General features: G+C 35.3%; 1 protein-coding gene across 1 annotated transcript in view; it reads left to right on the top strand.

The window, feature by feature from the left end:
- The first annotated feature begins 4,137 nt into the window (after nucleotides 1-4,137).
- The window catches only part of nvy (CBFA2/RUNX1 partner transcriptional co-repressor nervy), a 115,052-nt gene continuing 98,257 nt past the window's right edge, over nucleotides 4,138-20,932 (top strand). Inside the window, exon 1 of the mRNA XM_067772778.1 lies at nucleotides 4,138-4,221. Within this exon, the coding sequence (XP_067628879.1) occupies nucleotides 4,180-4,221 (42 nt within the window). The 5' untranslated portion in view covers nucleotides 4,138-4,179. The remainder of the gene's footprint in view (nucleotides 4,222-20,932) is intronic.

Raw genomic sequence — 20,932 nt, 5'->3', positions numbered from 1 at the left:
TTAGCATTAATCATCCATGTTAATATATGGCGGAAATGTTACAAAACAGTTTCCAGTTCCTATGCTATTGTAAGATACTAATGCAGGAGCCGAATTAATGGACACTATATAAAAATAAGTAGGGATGAAACTAATTGATCAGGATGATACACTAGTATTGAGCTATTTAAGAACCAGTTGGAAGGACTGCTGGGTTCATATTTATAATAGTTTCTAAAGTATATACATAGGTACATACCAACAAAATAAGACACCTGTAGTATGCACATGCAAGGTATAAGAAGTGAGGGAATAGAGAGGTAACTTGATGCAAATTGGAAAAAAATAATGAAAATTCGCCAAATATGTCAAAAACACACGCAACATTTTACGATAAACAAAGCAAAGCTATTGAAATACCTGCTGTTTATACATATACTAATATATTCATAAGCACTCACATTCCTCGCAGCATATGAGAATTTTCGGCTTCAATACTATTATTGCAGTGTGAAAATTGTAATGGTTTGATAATGACTAGGCATTCACCAATACAGAATAAACAATACCTATCAAAAGGTAGTTTCATGTTTGATGGTTTTCAAAACTATTATTTACAAATGCATCCATGTAATTTGTAATTACATGGATGCATTTTGCTAAATTTTTATTTTTTGTAATCTTTTCTATTTTCGGACCTTTATGGGCGAAAATACCTCACTCCTCCGATTTGTTTTAAATGATGTTAACAACGTTAACGTTGGAATATCTGAACTGTCGAATAAATAACTCACATATCCAATATAGCAAAATGTTCTTTATTTACACTACTTTGGAAGTAGTAAATCACAATTGCTCGCTTTCTTCAATTATAGCGATTAAAATCAAAATGATTCATTATTCCTCAGCTTGCTCTGCTTTTATACTCTCAGTTACCTCGTCCCCTATTTATCGTAGGGTCTACACTTTTCGCGAACATTCTTCTTGAACAGCTGCTTATCTATTTCTCCTTTATGTATGTATCTAGTATTCACTGTTGTCTTCTAGTTATATGCGTGCGTATGTTGAGTAATAACTTCTGCTCAATGTTCGCCACAACATGTGTGACAACCATAAATTGTTATATAATAATTGAATAAGTACGTGGCTTGCCTGGTTCACAAAAAATCGAATTTTTGATAAATAATATCTTAGTAGTAGAGAAAATAAACCTGTGGTTGGTGTTAAATCATTATAAGTATAAAACTTTGGAGTTTTAATCTACATAGGCCCGAATCTGAATGAAGCCGTGGGCAAATTCCACTGAAGCAATTGAGATTTTAGTCAACCTATTACGAGGTCTAAATGAATAAGACTTGGTTTTGGAGTATTAGGCAATTATTATTATTATATTTTTTCCATCCTTTATTTTAAGTAAAAACGATGTCGTTCTATTACCCAGTCAGCTGCCAATACCATGCAATGAGAAAAAGGAATTACTGAAGTAGAGAGAAAGATCAGTTTTAAAGAATTAATGCTTTCTTCTTGCTTGAAATAATGTTGCATTCATTCTGCACAGCACCATGTTTGACAATGTAGTTATTTTTCTTCTCAGCTTCTTCCAGTTATGTAAGTGATTCTCAATATGTATTTGGGACAGATGCATATTTGTGCGGAATATGTGGATAGCTACATATTGTGGGGTGGAACCATGTGGGATATTATTGTTGTTTTGTAGCGATGCGGGCACTCGCCGAAGGTTTTGGGGATTGTTATCGATGTTGATGGTCCTTTGTCGGATATAGACCCGGTACGTTCCATTAACAAGCACCTTAAGGTACAAGACCGACCATTTCAAGAAGGATTTAATATGACCATATTGAAAATGCTAGGCTATCCCGCCCCACCACCTAGTTCCATAAGAAACTTGGGGTCACCGGAGCTCCGTCTGCTAAAGATACGGAATTCGTCATTATTGAAAATTAGGTTGGAGCAGCAAAAAATTGCGCTAGCAGCCCGTTTGCAAGGGTTGCACTTCACAACCAAGCTGCTCACTTCTTCCGGACGCTTGCATCCAAATATCCTCTTGTTAGCCACTGACTGTCAGTTTGGTGGTGAGATAATATAGGGAGGCGACATCCTAGTAAAAATACATAATCGTTACAAGGGCTAATTCGAGGATAAGAGCGGTGTGTATACGCGCAGAGTGAACTGGGCGCTGGATTAGAGCTCGCCACACAAAATCACAATCCAGTGAGGCCGAAACCTGAATGGTCCGGTCTATAATGTAGATGGTGATGTGCTGATTAATGTTTATGTGATAGATCCAAAATAAAATTTTTATGAAAAATTGCAGTCTTTATGAGTGGCAAAGTGAATGCTTTATTGAATACAAGTACAAAATTTTGTTGTGATGGAATTTGCTGGCAGCTATAATTTTTTAGCAAGCAATCCCTTCACCAATCATAATACCGCTCCTTTGCAATACGTTCAGTACGTAAGGATTTATCAACACGACAGGAGTTGTTAATAGATACTGCATGAACTACATCGTCCTTCATATTGCGCATCCTGCACAAATTACGAATTTGGACTTTCCCTAAAATAAGTCTGTTTTATTTCCGATTTTCGAAAGGATTCGTCAAATTAAAAATTTTCAGTACCGCTTCCTAGGAATGAAACCACACTTTCCAAAGCTTTTTTTGTGTCAGTTACACACATATTGATATTATGTATATGCTACATATTGTTTACATGTTTATGCCAAAAATAAGCTGGTCATATTTTCCTATATTGAAATGCAATAATGGCAAGCACAACACATAACGCATTGACGGATCCCGCCATTTTCGCTACTAAATTATTTTTCTAGTTGAGACTTGGTGAGTGCAATTTGGCCATTCAATGCGGCTTTGTAGTACTTGGCGCGGATGTGTCTCTTTATTCAAATGCAGACAAATAGCCACACTCTAGTCCAATGCAGTCCGTTTTGAAGTACACTTCAAGTTTGATCTGAACTACATAGGCTGGAGCATACTAGGTACAGCGCATTATTTAATGCAGCAAATCCCAATGTACACGAAAAGAAATGAAGCTAGTAAAATCAAAAAATCAGGTTTTTAGGTCTTGAATTAACAGTTATTTAGTAATTCAACGGAGTTTTTTGTCAAGAGGACAAACTTTTATGAACACTGTTGATTTCAAGTTAACAATGTTCTGTAAAATCACAGATTTTCAACCAATCTGATTTTCCTGTTAAAAGGGAGATCTCTGTAGTGTTAACAGCCACTGTTATATATCCACAGTTTTAATTGTTCTTTTTGGGTCCAGTCAATAAAAACTGACAGAAATATATCGAGCCCTTCCCGCAATTTAAGTGTTACCAACAAAAATAAATTTCACAGTAGAAGGTTTTTTGTAATTATCTTCTGACAAAAAATAGCTACTATCATGAAATTTGGTATGTGTATAAAATATTTCTTATGCCTACTACCGAAAGTCCTGTTATCTGTACTTACGTTTTTTTTGCTGTCATGTTGGCTCACTTTCCAAACACTATTTTGTTGGTTGCCTTAAATTTTAAGTTATTCAATTATACTTTTCAGATTAAAGGCGTAATTATTTTAATTTTTTAGTACATACATACATTTGAAATTAAACGAAACTTATACAATTCCAAATTTGAACACAATATATTAAACAGTATTGTTGTAAACAAAATAATTCAGTCATCTTCGCCTGTTTCAGGCAATGTATCTATTATCTTTCCAGTATGGGATAAGCTAATATATTCATAGTGAAATTGTTTTGGTATGATACTCATTTCGCAAAGGGCTTTTAGGTCGTTATATTTTGAAGATGAAATGTGTAAGAAGTGATCATATAAGGTAACAGGACCCTTACTAAGTATGAGAGAATTTCGCCTTGACCGCACAATTGTGTTGTGATCGTATACCTTTTTTCGCTATCGTCAAAATAACCATAGTGTAGTTTAACCAAGGGAGATTTTTTTTCCAAGATAGCGCAACGCAAAGACGTAAATGATATTTTAACTGAAACTGGAAGCAAAGCTTGAGAAAAGGTTTTCCAATCTTTAAAATCCGAATTATGAATTAAAATGCATGTATAATTTTCTGGTATAGTTCTTGCGTTCGAAATAATTGTATACCATTCACTTGGAGCCCAACCATTTCTATCGCGAATAAAAGATTCAATAGTGCTATGTATGGAGTCCACGGTCATCATGGTATGCCCAGGCAACAGGTAAGTTAATTTAATTTGTTTTACGTTAGCAGCCTTCTCTAAGAAATATATTATCATTGCTTGCATAGCTCTGTTACTGTTGTCCCCAACACAACTATCACAATATAGACTTATATCAGAATGAGTCCCCCTTTCATCCGGCATATTTTCTTGAATAGAAAAGGTTTACGCTTTTTCCGTGTGGTGTATTCAATACTTTTTCAAGGTCGAAGCTGGCGCAGATATACGTCCCATTCTTTTTGCTTTTTCTTTGGTCCTCTAAGAAAATTTCTTTTGATTTATCTCTGTCCCGTATGTGCATTTTATGTTCCTCAGTTTGTTGTAAAAGGTTTTGTGATTCTCTGTCCGAATACTTATACTTTTCACAAATAATGCATTTGTCCTTTTTTGGCAAATGGAAGCCTATATGGTATTCATTTTTGAAAATGGTATGAAAAACTCTTAGAGATAACTTAGCTTGCTCCTGATTTGTATTTATCAAGTGCTGCGTGTAACACCTATACAAAGTTGGCACGTTTCGAAAGTACTGTGGAAGATATAAATTAGTACCTTTGTTCCTACAATAGTGGGAAAGAACTGCTGGTAGGTGTTCAATGAATGATTTCAAAAGAGCCACATTTATTTCGTCAGACTTGCTATGGGGAGGAGATCTTTTTTTGGTGAGGCAAGAGGTATTTGAAGATTTATGTTTTTTTCTAGCACATATTAACGTGTTTTCGGGAATTTTAAGTGTTTTCAGTAAAAACAGCTGACAAACTTTAAAACACTTTGCGTAATAGGTAATGAAATATGCATAGCTCCACTGTTTTTAAGGCTATCTGATGTTCTCCTTTGGACGCATTTCCGGGTCATGCACGATAGAAGCAAATCTCTTTGTCGTATCTTGTTGCGTAAGCCCCAAAAGTGCTCATTTAGCACCAACCGATCTTGCTCACTAAGCTTTTCACAACACTTGTTTCCACACTTTTTACCTACGCAGGGATTTGGTTTAACTTCATACAGCTTTCGTCTTTTCCCCGAAGTCTTTTAGGAAGTTTTCGTTTCTTCTTGTACCCCCTTGTTCCAGCGCATATCTCGTTTTCTAATTCCCCAGAATATGTCTTTTCAGACTCGGTATCGCTATATGGCACCAGTGAATTATTCTTGATCGCTCATTGGTATAAAAAAACAGTTTTGTTATTTTATTTTAAAGATAATATAAAATAATTAATCACCTTATTTTTTAAAAGCTCCATATTAAAATAATACAACAATTTTATTGGATTTCACGAACTTAAGCAGAAATGATTTGTATCAAACTAAAATATATATTCTCGTTTTCAGCCATATTTCTTTTTTTTGCAAAATGCTTGCTTAAATCATGCATATACAGTATAATTGCAACAAGTGCTTTTGAGAATAATATAAATATACACGATAAAAGTGAAAATAAACATTACTCGTAAGATACCACAGAGAAGCACTTTTGAGGTAAGTAGCAATTTGCGGTCACAAAAAAAGTAAAGAAACATTAAAATTCACTTACACTAAAATTTCTTTTTGATTTAGCTTGATAACGGTACTATTCTCTATTATAAAAATTTGGAGATGATTCAAATCATGCAAAACTATCGATTTTCAGCAAAAAACTAATATCTGTATTTTTGTTGGTTACACTTAAATTGCGGGAAGGGCTCGATATGTAGTTTGAATTGACCCGTAATTCGGCTGATTTTATCAGTTTTTTTCTTTCCGTCATCCTTACACTTTTCCATTGCCATGGCGTAGCAAATGCATAGCCGTGCATTTTGTTAGTCCATTGTAAAAAATAAGCTACACAAGTTTGCAATTTAACGATGCTAGACCATTTGCACAAAACCCTGAACTCGCTTCATTTTCAAATTAAAAAACTTCAACTTTGTCTTGCAAGGGGAAAATTAATAAATCTCTTGCGTTTGTTTTTTTTTTTTAAACTGGATACCGCGCTTTACACAAAAAATAATTGGCGAATCTGGTAGCGCGACATATTTGCTTGCACGTTTTTAACGCACTAAATCCGAATTGGTGTAACGGGTTATGTGTTTTTTACAATTCGAACACGAATCTTCTGAAGACATTCTTTTTGAAACTACCTTCTTTTATAATTTTTTAAGCCATGCGGCAATAGGAATTGGTTAAAAAAACCTAAATAAATGAAGTTATACGTTATATCCGTAAGCGGGGTAAGCGAGCTTTCTTTGACAACTTGTATGTATGTATATTGTTAAATGTTATGTCGATACCAAGAATATAACGGTATCATATTCTGCATTTGAAAGTTTCCATTATTACAGGCGCCACATTTTTTTGTTAAACTTTCATAATTTTAAATAAAACTATTAAATTATTATATACAAAAAGGACCTCAAAAAGTAAGAAATATATTAGATAAATAACAATTTAAAAATTTATTTGGTAATGCCCAGGAGAGGTTACAGAAAAATGTTGCGCTCGCGACATGTTAAATTGCATAAATTGTGTGGAAATCATTTCCATGCCAAACACTGTAAAATTTTCACACTAAACCATCTTGCTATATCGAACTTTTTAAATGCATCTAAAAGAAAAAACTCAGCCTAACCCTCTCTGATGGACATATAAGCATTTTAAAATGTTACGCTCGCGACATGATACGTTTTTTTGGTGTATATTAGGCGATCTCTTCACAAAGGGTTGTTGTATACAAGCGAAATACATCCTATCTTCATAGTCCGAAAAGCTCCCTGTGTGTGATAACCATATTGAATAAAAATATTTTATGGTCATCCAGGTCGAAACTTTGGTCAATATCTTGACAACGAGGAATTACATAGAAAAATTATTAGTAGGTACCCCTAAAATTAGTGGACTTGGCATGGTTGAATCCTGTCCCTTTTCCCGCTTGATTAAAAAAAAATTTTTGATTTAAGTATAAAGCCTTCAGTTTCAAAGAAAATTTACCAAATGTTACAGTCGCGAAACGAATAAAACGTAAGAAATAAAAGAAAAGGACGAACTTTTCTTAACGAAATTTGTAATATAAAGATGTTGCTTGATACTTATGCAAAGAATTAAATTTGCGAAAATTCTGGTTCTCATGTTATTGAACTTTTCCACTTTTCCAGTAACGCTCGCGACGCCATTCCTTTTAAAGTTAAAATGTTTGCTGTAAGCCGTACATAACTCCAAAGAGCTTGAGGTTTGTTTCGAATTATGAAAACATTATGTTTGTAAAAAAGAAAACTTCATAAAAATCTTTACAACTTCGATAACGAGTTTTAAGATTTTTTAAATTATCTTGTTTATACTTGGATCTGAGCTTACGACTTCGTCCCAATATCCAAATGTAAAAAAATTTTAAACTATAATGGAGTAGCCTTAATTGAACATTTGTCAACGTTTTTGGTAGGTGCAATATGGAATTTGGTTATTAGTTCAAAGGGGTCTGATGTGGTGAAAGGTCCCATATATTAAATTTTATCTTAGAACAATGTGTATCGAACAAATAGTGATAGTTTCTTTATGTGTATTTGTTTTCTTACTTTGGTATCGCTTTTATTTAAGTAGCAGTGTATGTAGGTTTTACTTAAAATGTTTCGAGTTTTCGCGAATTGGCTGTAGATTTATATTCTTCGGCGTCATGATACGGGTACGTCGTTTGAGGCGAGGCCATACTGTATTTATTTAAAATAACTCCACTTACCCTACACGTGCATACCTATTTCTGTTAACACTCCTTATCTCATCGTTTAAAGTGGAAGGTTAACTCAAGCATCTGTAGCTCATCTTGTATTCCGAAAATTGTGAATTATTGTAGAAAAGTGGCAGCTGTTACTTTATATTACTGCTGGTGCTATTTATCCATTACCCATCCTTTAACCTTTAACCAAATCATATCTTTTTTCTTATTGCCGCAGATATGTATGTATGCACAAACACATATTTTATTTTACGTACTTTTGTAGCCATTTTATGCACCTGTTACTGAGGCATCGGGGAGAAGGAACATTTCCAAAAATTCAAGAAACAAGACAAAACCATAACCTAACATTTAAATTCTAAATACAACCCATCACGGTGCACTTTAACTAGACTCAACCCCACAATCCGTATTTTCTCTTTAATTCCGTAAAGGCCCAGTTTCCTTATTGTTGTTATAGCAGTGCTTCGCCCCATCCAATAGGTGCCACCACTCACAAATTCGCATCAATATCCTTTAACGGGAGTCCACGGAAACTTGCAGTTTCAACAGGGGTGGACCAGAGTGAGAGGGATGTTAGAGACGTTGGTTCCACATAGCAATTAAAAGGATGGTTGGTGTCATATGGGGACACGAAGCAACATTATGTATGTCAGGGTTGATTCTGGATAGGTAAGTATTTAACTTGTTACAGTATCCAGATCGAAGTTGAGATAGAGTGACGTGCGTCTCCCTAGGGATAATGCTTTCCTCTTCTGCGAGTACAGGGTATTTATCTTTAAGAACGGGGTTTAGAAAACTCAGTTACATTTGCACTTATGAGCTATGTCTATCTTCTGAAGCAGGAGCTAAAAATGGAGTACAATTAGATCTTCGTTACTCAACATCAAGCCATTTTCTGAATAAATTAGTAATTCAGAAACATTTCGTGTATGCAGTTTTTTAGCATATTTAATTTTGAAAAACTTTTTTTAATGGACATTTGGTCCGCAGTGTACTGATGAGCTATGAACGACCGCCAAAGAGATCTGGCAGTTCTTTGGCCGGCAGTGAATGCCGTGAATATGGACAATATCATCTGTTATGGAGAAGGACCAAAACCTACCTCAAGTCACCCGCCTTACTCTGTGTTTACTTCGATCTGGGTATTGGAATAGGCAAAACCGTCACATATGAAAACTAAACCACGACGTACCGAATACAATAAAAAAGTAGAGGCAGAAAGTGAGTGATAGGAGCTAGCCACTCAAATTTTACCATACAAATTTGGCGACGACGGAAGGTTTTCATCCCATGGCAAAGGGTGAATTGGCAACCGATGTCCATAAAAGTAGGTACTTAGATTATGAGGAAGCATTTCTCTGTGCTCTTAAATGGATACAGTGACAAAACGCCTGGGGATGATGGTAAACCGGATCACGCAATCGATGGCTATGGAGCTCATGTTTTGGCACCCGACTATGATGAAGTCAGAATAACTAGATTTAAAAAGGATGAGGGATCGGGCGCGGAAAGATTACCTGCGCAGCTATTCAAATGCGACAGTGAGGAGCTGGTAAGCCATATGCATCAACCTTTATGCAAAATATGGTCGGACGAATGCAACCCTGACTGAATCCGTCCAGTCCACAAGAACAGGGAACCTGTAAACGGCGCGAACTACAGCGGAATCCACCTTCTTACTATCGGTGCGGAAATCGATCTACCAAATATTTACCACACGCCACTCTTAGCCAGAATTGAGAGAGACCTCTCAGAGCCGTCCGAAACTAAACGAAATTTCATAGGGATATCCCCTTATCGTGTAATTGCTTTAATTTGATGCTGGAGTAAGGAATACAAGCTGTAGAACTTAACCAATCTGGAACAATAAACAATATATTCTATAAAATGGTGCAATTACTTGCGTATGCTGATGACATTGATGTCATCTACCTGAACACACGCGCCGTTAGTTCAGCTAACTTCAAAATGGAAAAACAAGCGGAAAATTTGATTTGATGGGTATAAAGGCCATACGAAGTACATTCTTTCATGAAGCGTTTGCATATTTGCAGCTTGGTAACCAAGTCACGGTTAGTAGCAATAACTTCGGAATATCAGAGGAATTCGTTTATTTGGGAACCAGCATTAGCACAAACAACAACGACAGCTTAAGAATCCATCGAAGAACCACTGTTGCCACCAAATGCTTCAATGGACTCAGTAGTAGTAGTAGAAAGATGAAAAATACAGGAGAGGATAACCTCCAAAGAGATTTAGGCCGAGCTTCTCTTCCAAGTTTTGTCGTGCTACATTGTTTCGTTTAAAATAGCGGTACGGGACCTCCATGTTTTATGCCGACTCCGAGTGGCATCTGCAAGTAGATGATTTTTCGCTGAGAAGCTTTTCATATCAGAAATACATTCGAAAAGTTGGCCAATCATTGTCAACGAGCGATTCCACTTACAAAATTTGTTTCTAATTAAAAAAAAATTTTTTTTAAGATTTTGATGTTGCTTTTCCTGAGCCTTGAACACCTGACCTACGTTGTAGTAGGCGTAGGACGCTACCACCACACCACGGCGGCGACCCAAAGATGATGCTCTACAGTATTACTGGACATATCCTAGTTTGCTGGAATGATCAGGTGAAAAACGATTTAATCCTATCCCTTAGTGTTACCAATTGGCGCCAGTTCGCCCAGCGGAGAAGCGACTGACGCGGCGTGTTGAACGGCCAAAACAGTTACAACGGTTAAGCGCCATTTAAGTAAGTGTACCCAATGCATATCCTGCGTCTGGGAAACCGCGCAACAAAAACCACCTCTCCCCATACTAAAGCAAACTCATCTAACACCAACCTCACTCTGAGCCCCCACTTAAACAGCACATTTTCTTTGGCCTTATCATGACAAAACTAAAAATAGCACACTTGTAAAGGTGGGAGCACTCTCATATGGAAGGTTTTCCAAAACTTTTACTTCTTAACTAAAAATTTGCAAGTGGGTGTGGTTGGAGGACATCCCTTTCAATTGTGTCAAACAATTCGAAATAAAGCAGATGTAGCCTTTAAATGTGGATGTCGACAGGGAAACAAAAAATATGTATGTGCTTTTCTTATGATTTTCATTTAAATATTTTTCGTTTTATTGTGGACATGCTTTTCAATTTTTTGATAATACAACATTATAATTACAAATCGATATTTAGGTTTACAAAAACGTGCAAAATACGCACTATTAGAAACAGGATAAAGAGAACTTTAAGTCCTTGATAAAACTACCTATACTATTTTTCTTGCAACTTTGTAGGAAAAAGTAAATATTTTCTGATTTTACATATATATAGAACCGAACTGAACCGTAAATCCTGTTCAAAGTGCTAAAAACCGCTTTGATAAACCAATCCAAAGACAAAAAAACGTTTAGAACTGAGCAGAACACATTCTTCGTCCGATATACACCAGTTAAAACAGCCGATTCTACTGCAAATGTATGAATGGGCATGTTGTTGGTGCCTATGAATGACACTGGTGCATAACACCTTACCCAAAAAGTCTGTTCAACTCACTCATCATCTCAAACATAAAAACATGTATAGATGCAATGCTGGCACACGTTAACGCATTCATACAAGTACGGATGTTAAAAAGAAAATTAAGCAAACATATGAACACATTTGCTACACATGCTTCAAAATTCTAAGGAAAACTTGTATTTCACCGTGCTTCTGACTTGGTAATATCACTTGCAAATGTGCCGTCGATGTTGTTCAATGAGAAATGCCACTAAATACGATTCAAAGCAAAGCGGGTGTGGTGCATACAAAAGAAGTGGAAAAGTACACCGCAATTGTAAGCGCATCGCATATGGTACAGATTGCAGTCATTTTGATCTTCGTATTCTCAGACTTTAATTCTTAAAACATGAGTAAATGGAAAAATTTTTTGCGAATCTTACTGTTCGTTTGGGGAGTGTTAGCGATGTTGGTAGTCCTTTGTCAGATATAAAACCGGTACGTTCCGGAATCAAGCACTATTAAGGTACTATCCCGACCATCACGGGACAAAAGTGAACATTCTAGGCCTTGTCCACCCATCACCTGGTTCCGTGAGGAACTTGGGGTCGCCAATGCCTCGCCTGCCAAATATGTATATGATACATTCATATTTGTAACAGGATTCGCCTCGGAGGAGGACAAAACATCTAGAACGAAAATTCAATCCCTTTTGCATGTTATGAGACAGCTTTTTTCGGGTATATATACATCTCAGGAAGATCATAGAAATTCGACTGACCTACAATATAAGAATGCTCAATGCATGATAGTCTACGGCGAATAGAGTCTGAAATGTAGTTAGCGTACAGAAAAAATATTTATGTTTATTTTTATCAAAAACATATGTATGTATCTATTTTCGCCTCATGAAAACGCATTAGCTGTGTAGCCACTCCTATGTACATAAATTTTCCAGTAGACAACAACCAATCCATGTGAAGACAACTTAAATGAGTTCTTGAGGTGTTGACGAAACTGCAGTAGCTATTTGTGCAAGTGTACTTATGAAATTTAACCCAGGAACTAGTACAACTCACTGATTCATAACTATGAAGAATGGCAAATTTATTACTGAGTTTACTGGCAGCAGTGCAACACCCAGACGAACTGCAATTAGGCGACTCAGCAAAACATTCAACACTACGTAAACAGATAGGCACATTGCTCCCTGTTATCTGCATACTTATTTTCCGAAGTGAAAACCAAGTTATATACGGCCTCGAGCGCCGAGCTTCACACGTGTACTCATGGTGTATAGCAACTAAATTCAGATTCAAACTTGATTTGCTGCGAGCATATGAGAAGCACAGAATCACCCACCTCTCCACACACAAACCAACATTTTTCCTAACGCCAAATAGTCTAGAAAACAAATTTAGATTAAATTTATTTGTTTGTAAGCTTTAATGAAGGGATTTTTGTGTGGGGAGTACGTGACTTTGGTCCTGCCAAAAACATTTGAGGACAATAAGTATAAAAGGAGAAAATAAATATTGACAACCCTTTTTTGGCAGATCTGAGTCGAAAAATATGAAGGCATACGTATACAAAAGACAGATGTCGATGCGTAAGTGGATCGAGGTAAAGGACGAAAAGCCACATTTTATATATAACAATGTTATTTATCCAATCATCCAAAGGCGCGTAGCGTTTAGTGAAAACGAATATACATGCGTACGATGACCCAAATGCTGGCTCCGTTTCCGACAGTATCCGCTTGATCGCCAGAATGTAATATGTATAGAAAAAATTTAGTTTATTTTCGTAAAATTCTTAGATGAAATATGCAATACTAAGAGAGCATCCAATTGCGAATTTATGTTGTTTTTATTTTTGTTGTTGTAACGATAAGGACACTCTCCGAAGATTTTGGTTCTTTGCTGATGGTTCCTTGCGGGGTATAGGTTCGACACGTTTCGGTAACAAGCACCATTAAGGGACTAGCCCGACCATCTTGGGAACGATTTAATATGACCACATTGAACCTTTTTAGTTATTGCTATGTTCTAAAGTTAGTTAAAGTTTTTTGACATATGTCAGTTCTTATGAGCATTCTGTCAAAAACGGCAACCAAGTATAAAACTTATTGTGTTTTGACTATGACTAGAGCTGCTCTACCCCCATACACTCATAGCACTTTTGTTTTTGTTTTGCCCTGAAGATATGCCCTCACATATAAATAAGATTTATATGAAAGTGCCTGAATTTCATTAGAAAGTACAAAAAAGTACTTCCATATGAAGCCAAGGCACTTCGGTATGATATTAAAATTTACACGAACAAATTGATACCAAAAAATTTTTCAAAAATATTTTAGCACTGAGAAAAATTTTAATTCAAAATTTATTCATTAAAGGGACCATCAAAATTCTATTATAATAAATAATAATTTTTTTGTTCAATTTAAAAACGTTTCAATCTACATAATATTTTGTATGTGTATTTGATTTGAACTTCAATATAGAAATTTTTGAACAGCCCTGACTATGACTATGCGCCAAAAATTTTAAGGTAGTCTCGTAATTTTTCAAATTATTTATATGTTTTTTTTTAATATTTTGTTTTGATAAATCGGAGCAAAATTATAACCAATAACCGTTTACGGGACTAAGCTTAAAATTAAAAAAAAACGAAAAAGCTAGGCTTAACCTAAACTAGAGTTGAGATTGAACCCGGTTTAACATTGACTTGCCTGATTACCTTAGCGGCCAATTCGCACTTAAAGTTAACTCGTATAGTGTTAATTTTAGCTGAATATGTGTATAAGTGTTTCCACCAATTCAGACCCCTCTGAATTAATAAACAAATTCCATCTTACAGTATCCAAAAATCCTTACATGCGTTCACGAAAGGTCACTCCATTATAATTAATAATTTTTTTGCATTTGGATGTTGTGGAAAAGACGTTAGCTCAGCTCAAAGTTGATAAAAAGATAATTTGGAAAATCTATAAAATAGTAATTGTAGTTGCGAAGCTTTTTATGGAGTTGCCCTTCATTTAAAAACATCAAATCAGTTTATTTGTAACTTTTTATAAGTTTCGCGACCGTGACATTCGGTACTTTTTCTTTCAGATTGGGACAGATTCATTTATACGAGTCCAATGACTTAAGTGGTACTAACAATTTTTCTAAGTAAGCTCTCGTTGTCGAGTATTGACCAAAGTTTGGACTTGGATGACCATAAAATATTTTACTTTAATATCTGTATCACACGACAGGGGACCATGGACCAAAGAATACATTTCGTTTGTATACAACAATCGGTTGTGGAGACATTGCCCAATACACAGTAAAAAAACGAATCATGTCGCGACCATAACACAGAGATGTCGCGACAGGAAAACTTTCAAATGCTAATAAATCACAATGGCTTAAGAAGTGCTTTTTCTTTGATTGCACTGTCAATAGGTGGAATTTCAAATTTTGATATGGTAAGATCGGTTTAGTAAAACTATGAAAGTTCTCTACAGAAAGTGTCGCGACCGTAACAATATCTAAATAAAAAAATTGTCAATAATAAGTTTTAGGAACAGAAAATTTCAATGTTTTGTTTGTGATTTAAATGTATCCACTTGTATATATTTGTATTAAAACGACAAAACTGGTCGTCGCTGAAAGCATCATCCTGACGTTGCTACTGTTGCGGTGGTTGACGAACAGCTGTGACCATATGTGATGAACATGTTTTCACAAACACAAGAGTGCTTTTCTCTCCATTGAAATATACATATATATATGATGTCAAAGCAAATTGCCTTATGGCGATTTTTGTTATTATTGCTGACGCTAACGCCACTTTTCTTGAATTTAGGCATCTGTTTTATATCCAAGCGTTCTTATTTGGCCACTGGCATTTTCTTTTCGCGTAGTATTTGTTGCTTATACCTAATAGCTGTGATCCAGCAACTGAAATGTTGCAGCTGTAATTGCGCCGAAAGCAATCCTATTATTGAATTTTGTGCGTAATTGAGTAAGCAAAACGAACAACAAAAAACAATCGCACTAAAATGGCAAAATTTGTCAGTTTGAACGGAAACAGCAGGATATGGGCAACAACAAGCTGTAGCCACAAGACTGGCGAGAACTCAACTTGTTAACAAAAGACAGATGGTGGCAATGGTGGAATTATTCTGAATAACCTGACGAATAGATTCACACTTACTATGTTTTAAAATACAAAATAAACCAATAATTGAAAACGCCTAGTAATCTTTTAATGTTGGTACTCAGGATGTTTTTACAGAGCTGTCACTTGTTTGATATATATAAAAAAAAAAAATTATGCACCTTAATTAAGTATACCATATTTGTAGAAAAAAATCATTAATTGGGAAAAAATCAAAATAAAATTGAGTATTTTATGGGATTCCGGAAGGTAACTCAAGTCTAGTTAACTACAAAAAGTCAGCTACTTACTGGTTGGTACGTCATGCAAGGTCGCCATGACAGCCACGTGACAACTGTGAAGTTGGAAAAAATCAAACCGAAATCATTTCAAAACTTTGTTTACACATACTCTAATCAACATTAAACCCACAATAGTTTACCTATACTACGTTTAGATAAACCCCATCCCTAGGTACTACAATAATAAATTTCAAATTTGTCGAGGAACCGTTTTGTTTACTCTTTTGGGAAATCTAGTTATTTGATTACCGATTAACAGTTAAGTACGAAAATGAAGATAACCTCGTACTATGTAAACTTGGTCTAAAAAATTTGAAAATAAATATTCCGTCTCCTATGCCTCGATCCGATTTTGGCAAGGATGCACGTAACGTTTAGTTTCAAGTTAATTAAGAAGTTTGTATTGGTCCCGTTTAAACACTTACTAATGTTAAGATCGCGTCACAATCAACTTTTTCATACACATAGGTTCAACGCAATCTTATGCATGATGAGTAAATTGCACGTATTATTACGGAGATTGGCAGACCGATCGACACAAGTGCCATCTGACATACACAAGTTGGCAATCTTCAACTTTTGTAAATGCAGGCATAAGAAGAAAAATTCGACATTTGCTTTAGCTTGAATGCTTTCACACTTTGCAAGTGAAATTATTTTTCCCACTCTTTGGTACTTTTCCAATGTTTTTCACAATTAAAAACTGCATTTTAACAAAAGAGTAGGAGAAAAAATAAGGTTTAATTGCTGAGCCTGAAGTTCCTTCACATTTTCAAATGCAACATCTTGCGTGATTGTGGCGATGCTATTATCATACATAAGATTGCGTTGTACGCACCTATATGAAGAAGTTCATTCTGATGCGGCCATTGTAAAAGCAGATACCAATATAAATTTCAATCAACCCATGTTTTTATTTTAACAGTTACATACATATGTATGTATAACAGATAATAATAGACTAACTGAATTTGAGACTGGAATTATTTAACTTGTTGACATGTAATGCAGAAATAACCACTCTGACTATTTTTCGGTCATTGCCATACAAAAGCCGATTACTTTTTTTAAAGAAAGTAAACAAATGATAGTGCATGTTGGTTTATTGGAAATAAACCTGAACGAAACTCATATGTAGTTGCCTCCTTTTAGTGGAGATCGTATACCCCAACTACTGATTGCGAGAGAATTGAGACATTTCCTAAAAATATCTTTCATTTCAATTTAGCAATGCTCTCATGAAATGTTATTTCCATATAATTCGCATCTGGTTCTAGAACGACCCTCTTTCGTTTTAACGTTATTAATAACAAAGACATTCAGTTATGTCATAAATACCACTTGTATACGGTCACACAAACGCTGCTCGATTGCTAAAAGCAAAAAAGGTGGCCTAATCCGACAGAAAGATAAATAAAGCTGTTAAAGTAAAATTGTGAAAATTTAAGAAAAACAAAAACAAAACTCATAGACATATTTTGATCTATTGCTGTGCCTGTGAGAAAACGACCAACTGCACTGTCATTCTTTACATACCTACTGTGACCGTTGTCGTTATTGTTGTGGCGAGTAAGACCATTAGAGCACGCGCCCGCATCCTATTAGATTCAAACGGTTAACAATAATGACCCAAGCAGCAGGTGAAGTGGTGGAAAGATAGCAAAACAGCTATAACAACAGTAACATCAACAAATTATGTACGTGCGCTCCCTTACTTTTTTTCCTACATGTTTTCACGCCATCTCCTTTTTATACTCAGTTCAGCAGAGCTCACAGAGTATATTAAGTTTGATTGGATAACGGTTGGTTGTACAGGTATAAAGGAATCGAGATAGATATAGACTTCCATATAACAAAATCATCAGGGTCGAAAAAAAATTTGATTGACCCACGTCCGTCCGTCCGTCCGTTAACACGATAACTTGAGTAAATTTTGAGGTATCTTGATGAAATTTGGTATGTAGGTTCCTCAGCACTCATCTCAGATCGCTATTTAAAATGAGCGATATCGGACGATAACCACGCCCACTTTTTCGATATCGAAAATTTCGAAAAACAGAAAAAGTGCAATAATTCATTACCAAAGACAGATAAAACGATGAAATTTGGTAGGTGAATTGAACTTATGACGCAAAATAGAAAAATAGTAAAATGATGAAACATGGTAATTGGATTGGTTTATTGACGCGAAATATAACTTTAGAAAAAACTTTGTAAAATGGTTGTGACACCTACCATATTAAGTAGAAGAAAATGAAAAAGTTCTGCAGGGCGAAATAAAAAACGCTTGAAATTTTGGCAGGTATTACATATATAAATAAATTAGCGGTATACAACAGATGATGTTCTGGGTCACCCTGTTTGGTCGAAATCTGGAAAACGCCTTCACATATACAACTACCACCACTCCCTTTTAAAACTCTCATTAATACCTTTAATTTGATACCAATTTCGTACAAACAAATTCGAGGGTCACTCCTGGTCCACCTTTATGGCGATATCTCGAAACGGCGTTCACCTATGGAACTAGGGATCCCTGCCTTTTAAAATACTCATTAACACCTTTCGTCTGATACCCATATTGTACAAACAAAGTCTAGAGTCACCCCTGATCCACCTTTGGCGATATCTCGAAAAGGCGACCACCTATAGAACGAAGGCCCACTCCCTTTTAAAAATGCTCATTAACACCTTTCATTTGATACCCATATCGTACAAGCAAAGTCTAGAGTCCACCTTTATGGTGATATCTCGAAAAGGCGACCACCTATACAACTACCACCACTCCCTTTTAAAACCCTCATTAATACCTTTAATTTGAAACCAATATCGTACAAACACATTCTAGAGTCACCCCTGATCCACCTTTATGGCGATATCCCTAAATGGCGTCCACCTATAGAACTATGGCCCACTCCCTCATAAAATACTCTTTAAGGCCTTTCATTTGATACACATGTCATACAAACACATTCCAGGGTTTCCCTCGGTTCATTTTCCTACATGATTATTTTCCCTTATGTTGTCACCATAGCTCTCAACTAAGTATGTAATGTTCGGTTACATCCGAACTTAACCTTCCTTACTTGTTTCATCTCGTTTTTATGTGTCAGTGGTTGCTGCCGCGTCATTTCTAACAAATGTTACCACCCAATGTTTGCTAGCGCCGTCAATGACACCTGTGACCATTCTTATGAGAACAACATGCTGCATGAGCTGCGATAAACCTAAGGAACGTGAAAGTTTAAAAGGGTGGGTTGCGATTAAGACATTCGTTAGAATGTTGTGAACACAGATTGCTATGCGCTTCCTGCTACTTTTTTGTGGCAATGCTGAGCTAATGCTAGTTATCTCAGCGAAATGAGTTGATTCACTGATTGGAAACCATATTATGTATCCCAATAAACATTTAGACATACTAAAGCTTAAGCTGAGAACTAACATAGATACACGGTCAGAATTGTTTTACCCCAAACCAAAGAAGTTTCAAAAATCGAACCCTCTTATTCAAAAAAATAAAAAAGTTTATAAAGTTCCTGTAATATGAAAATTTGTATTGAAATTTCATCTTAAAAAGCTTTATAATCCTTTTGCATTATAGAATTCCTGGTTGGAATTGGTTTGAGATACAGGCCTATAACAATAATTTTTATAATAATTATTGTTTACTTAATTTTTCTATAATATAAACAAAAATTCAACATTATCAGTGATTTGCAACAGATGGCGCAACGCTGTTAAAATATAGTTGGTGAAGAGGAATAGAAGTAGCTAAAAGGTTAGCGCTGCGTGCATAAAGCGTACTGATGATAAAGGGTTAGCAATCTTCGAAATGGGTCTATCTGCGCAGCTATGGCAGGTGTCTGAAAAATTTTCTATCTTCTATTCCAAATTAAATAATAATTTTTCAATTATAGAAAAATTGAAAAAAAAAATAGTTTCATAAAAATTATTGTATATATGTAGCTCGAAATCAAACCACTAATCCTTTATCATTAGGCCGATAAAAAAAAAACAATCGCCTTTAGTATTTTTGTAATAAATACGGTGGTAAACATAGAATAGAAAAATAGGGTTTGAAATAAAACCAAAAAGTTTTAAACATCTAAAAATAGAAACTTGTTGCTGAAAATTTAAATATAAAAAAGATGATAAAAAAGTTTTAAGGACTACCTTTATATAAATGGACCAAAAAATAGAACACAATTTTTCCTTTAATATAGACATAGTCTATTTTGGCTAAAAAACTTTAACAATAGCTCTTGTAAAAGAATTATGGGATTTAAAACTATAAAGGTAGAGCGCAATATTTCAATTTAAGGCAAACCATGTACTTGGGATTAACAAATTGACTATTTAAAATTTAAACACGCGCTTCACCTTTATAATTTTAAATCCCAAAATTCTGTCTGTATTAAAGGAAAAATTGCTTTCTATTTTTTGGTCCATTTATATAAAGGTAGTCCTTAAAATTTTTTATTATCATTTTATTTTAAATTTTTTAGTACTGCCTACAAAGAGGCTATTGCAACTTTGATTAGTAATTTTAGTAATTCCTAAGTGAAAATACTTATCTTTATTTATTTTTTCCAAACTGGCGAATACAACAGGAATCAACCTCGCATCATAACAAGATAATTCCACCATGTTTGTCAGCTACTTAATTTGCACAACTGAAAATCGTGGTGAAAGTCTCGTACGCCTAAAAGTATGCAAGGACGTGTGTTGAGTTGGGCCTTCAACGAGGTGGAATTCTATAACGCCTGCATCTTCTAAATAGTTCAACTTGTGCTTTACAAAGCTCAAATTTTTCGATCAAACATTGCACTGTCACCGAGTTTTAAACTATATTTCAGGTTTCAAGTCTCTAGATATCCAGGAAGTTAGTTAAAAATCGATTGCAAGATTCCCAATTTAAAAGTAGTTTTCTCAATATCTCGATCCGTCCGCCACCTAGCGGAATTTTTTTGATAAAATATTGCATTGTCACCGAGTTCTGACCCACGGCCCAAGTTTCAAGTCTCTAGCTCACCGGGAAGTTACTCAAAAATCGATTGCAAGATTCC

The sequence above is a fragment of the Eurosta solidaginis genome, chromosome 3 (genome assembly GCF_040869045.1).
Source record: "Eurosta solidaginis isolate ZX-2024a chromosome 3, ASM4086904v1, whole genome shotgun sequence".
In the NCBI taxonomy this organism is placed as follows: Eukaryota; Metazoa; Arthropoda; class Insecta; order Diptera; family Tephritidae; genus Eurosta; species Eurosta solidaginis.
This window is presented reverse-complemented; position numbering and strand designations above follow the sequence as displayed.